Raw genomic sequence first — 2,246 nt, forward strand, 5'->3', positions numbered from 1 at the left:
TTCTCACATATATTTTTCTACATTTTATGTCAAATGATTTGCAGACTTTTCTTTCTGCACAGCAGCTCTCAGGGTAGCAGTTTAGATTTAGCAACTAGGATAGCAGAGAAAAGAACAGATTTACAAGCTGGAAGGGCCAGTGCTGAACTGGTTAGGAAAGAGTAAATCCGAATTCCCAACTCTTTTTCTTTTCACAGCTGTTAAGAGTTCAGTGGGTTGAACTGCAATCCTTCAAGTTCATCTGTTGACTCCAACACAAAACTATTATAAACTGTGCCTCTAAAACACGTGATGATACATTTCTTGAGAGCTATTTATTCCAGCTGCAGCAGAGGAAAGTTTTCAGAACAACTAGCATTTCGCAGAGGAAAGGTCTCCTGAGCTTTGCAAAGGAAGGAATTACTTGCATACCAACGTAAGTTGCTTTTTTTTTTTCTCTCTCCTCTATACTCTTCAGTAAAATAACACTTCTAATTTTTTTACCCTGTTGGAAACCTGGTCAAACAGGAAAAAAATCTGATTAAATATCTAGCAGATTATTTCCATATAACATTCTTTCTTCTTTAGTCATGAGGACCGAGGGTCTTAGAATAGAATTTGATATGATTTAATATTGTTTTCTTGTACCTTAATGTTATCTGTAACTACATTTTGCTCAGCTACAATAGTAATGCAGAAGTACTTTAGACTGTGCAAGCTTCAATCAGAGGTGTCTTGCAAGCTTACAAATTAGAAGTAACAAAGAATAGCTTGGAGCTTTTAAAAGTGGGTATTTTCTGGAGCTGTTTCTTTTAAGTATTTGGTCCAAAGTTTGATATCTTAAATACATGTACGAATTTTCCTCCAGGCTTCACTGTTGTAAAGCAGTTTCAATGCTGAAGATGGACCATGCAAACATGACCCAAACCATGCTCAATGCTGAAACCCGTAACGTGGAGAAGAGCAATGGCAATGAGTATTTCTACATCCTGATAGTAATGTCTTTCTACGGGATCTTCCTGATAGGGATAATGTTGGGCTACATGAAATCTAAAAGAAAAGAGAAGAAGTCCAACTTGCTTCTGCTCTACAAAGATGAGGAGAGAGAATGGGGGGAAGCTGTGAAGCCTCTACCAACCATATCGGGGCTGAAAGCCGTGCAGATCCCCATGATGCTGAACATGCTGCAGGAGAGCATGGTGCCTCCTCTGTCCTGTGCCATCTGCTCCATGGAAGGCAGCAGCGTGAGCTCCGAGTCCTCTTCCCCAGATGTACACTTCACCATCCAGGAGGAAGTGCTGGATGCTGAACTAGGGGAAGCGTCAGAAACGCTTCTCAACGAGAGCAGCGAGGGCTCTGCAGAAAACATCCACAAGAACTCCTAGCAGTGGCAGGGGCCACCGCGTCAGCCAGCAGAAGCGTGAGTAGATCTGCCACGACGAATCCGTGATCCCGCTTTCCTGCTCTCCAATGGACTCTCAGCTGGTATCTCTGCCCCGAGCCCGACAGGTTCCTGAGAGCTAGGAGGAAAAGGAAGAAGTGTCGCCCAAATCCAAAGTGTAATTTTGCACATAGTCAGGATGCTTAATATTTTACATTACTGTCTTTTTCCATAAGAGCGAAGAGTAAGGAGAATGTATATATATATATATTTTTTTTTTCTAATGAGGTAACTATTACTACCAGTGTCTCCGCATATTTCAGAACTCTGTAAATATCTGGGAAATGTTTAAAAAAGTTACCCTAGCACAAGTGTTCTGTTGTTAAAGCCTATGGGTACTGCTCATTCACGTAAATGACAGATAAACTGTGATAAACAAGAAGTACGTCTAACATTTTTCATATATATATATGTATATATGTATATAAAAAAAGGACAGACAACAGCAGATTTGCTCAATGAGACCTCAAGGGCTGAAGCTTTGTCTGTGCTGTGGTTGACAGGAGATTGCACCATAGCTGGAGACTGACCTAACCTGAATTTTGGTACTGGGGAAACAATGAAAGAAAAAGGACAAAGAAATAAAGAGAAAAAAAAGGAGAAGAAAGAGAGAGGAAAAAAAGAAAAAGAAAAAGGAGAAAAGGAAGAGACCCAGGTTTCCAGGAGACTTGTAAAGCTGGAGTTCAGGTCTGTGCCACTATGCTTTGCTCTGGTTGTATCTGTGCAGGCTGGGTCAGGCATGCCAACTTCTGCAGCAGTCCAGCCTTTGGCAGAGGCACTATTAGGAAAAGTGGTTTTGATTTTTGTTTTTGTATTTTTAAAGACG

At 40.9% G+C, this 2,246-nt stretch overlaps 1 protein-coding gene across 1 annotated transcript; it reads left to right on the forward strand.

Annotated features, from left to right (window-relative positions):
* The first annotated feature begins 206 nt into the window (after positions 1-206).
* KCNE4 (potassium voltage-gated channel subfamily E regulatory subunit 4) lies at positions 207-1,505 on the forward strand. Its single transcript, XM_010225785.2, has 2 exons — positions 207-415; positions 848-1,505. Exon 2 carries the CDS (start codon positions 873-875, stop codon positions 1,362-1,364), a length of 492 nt encoding a protein of 163 aa, XP_010224087.1. The 5' UTR covers positions 207-415; positions 848-872; the 3' UTR covers positions 1,365-1,505.
* Positions 1,506-2,246: the final 741 nt, after the last annotated feature.

Source organism: Tinamus guttatus, unplaced genomic scaffold, assembly GCF_059628265.1.
Source record: "Tinamus guttatus ecotype Peru unplaced genomic scaffold, ASM5962826v1 Tinamus_guttatus_pri_ptg000311l, whole genome shotgun sequence".
NCBI lineage: Eukaryota > Metazoa > Chordata > Aves > Tinamiformes > Tinamidae > Tinamus > Tinamus guttatus.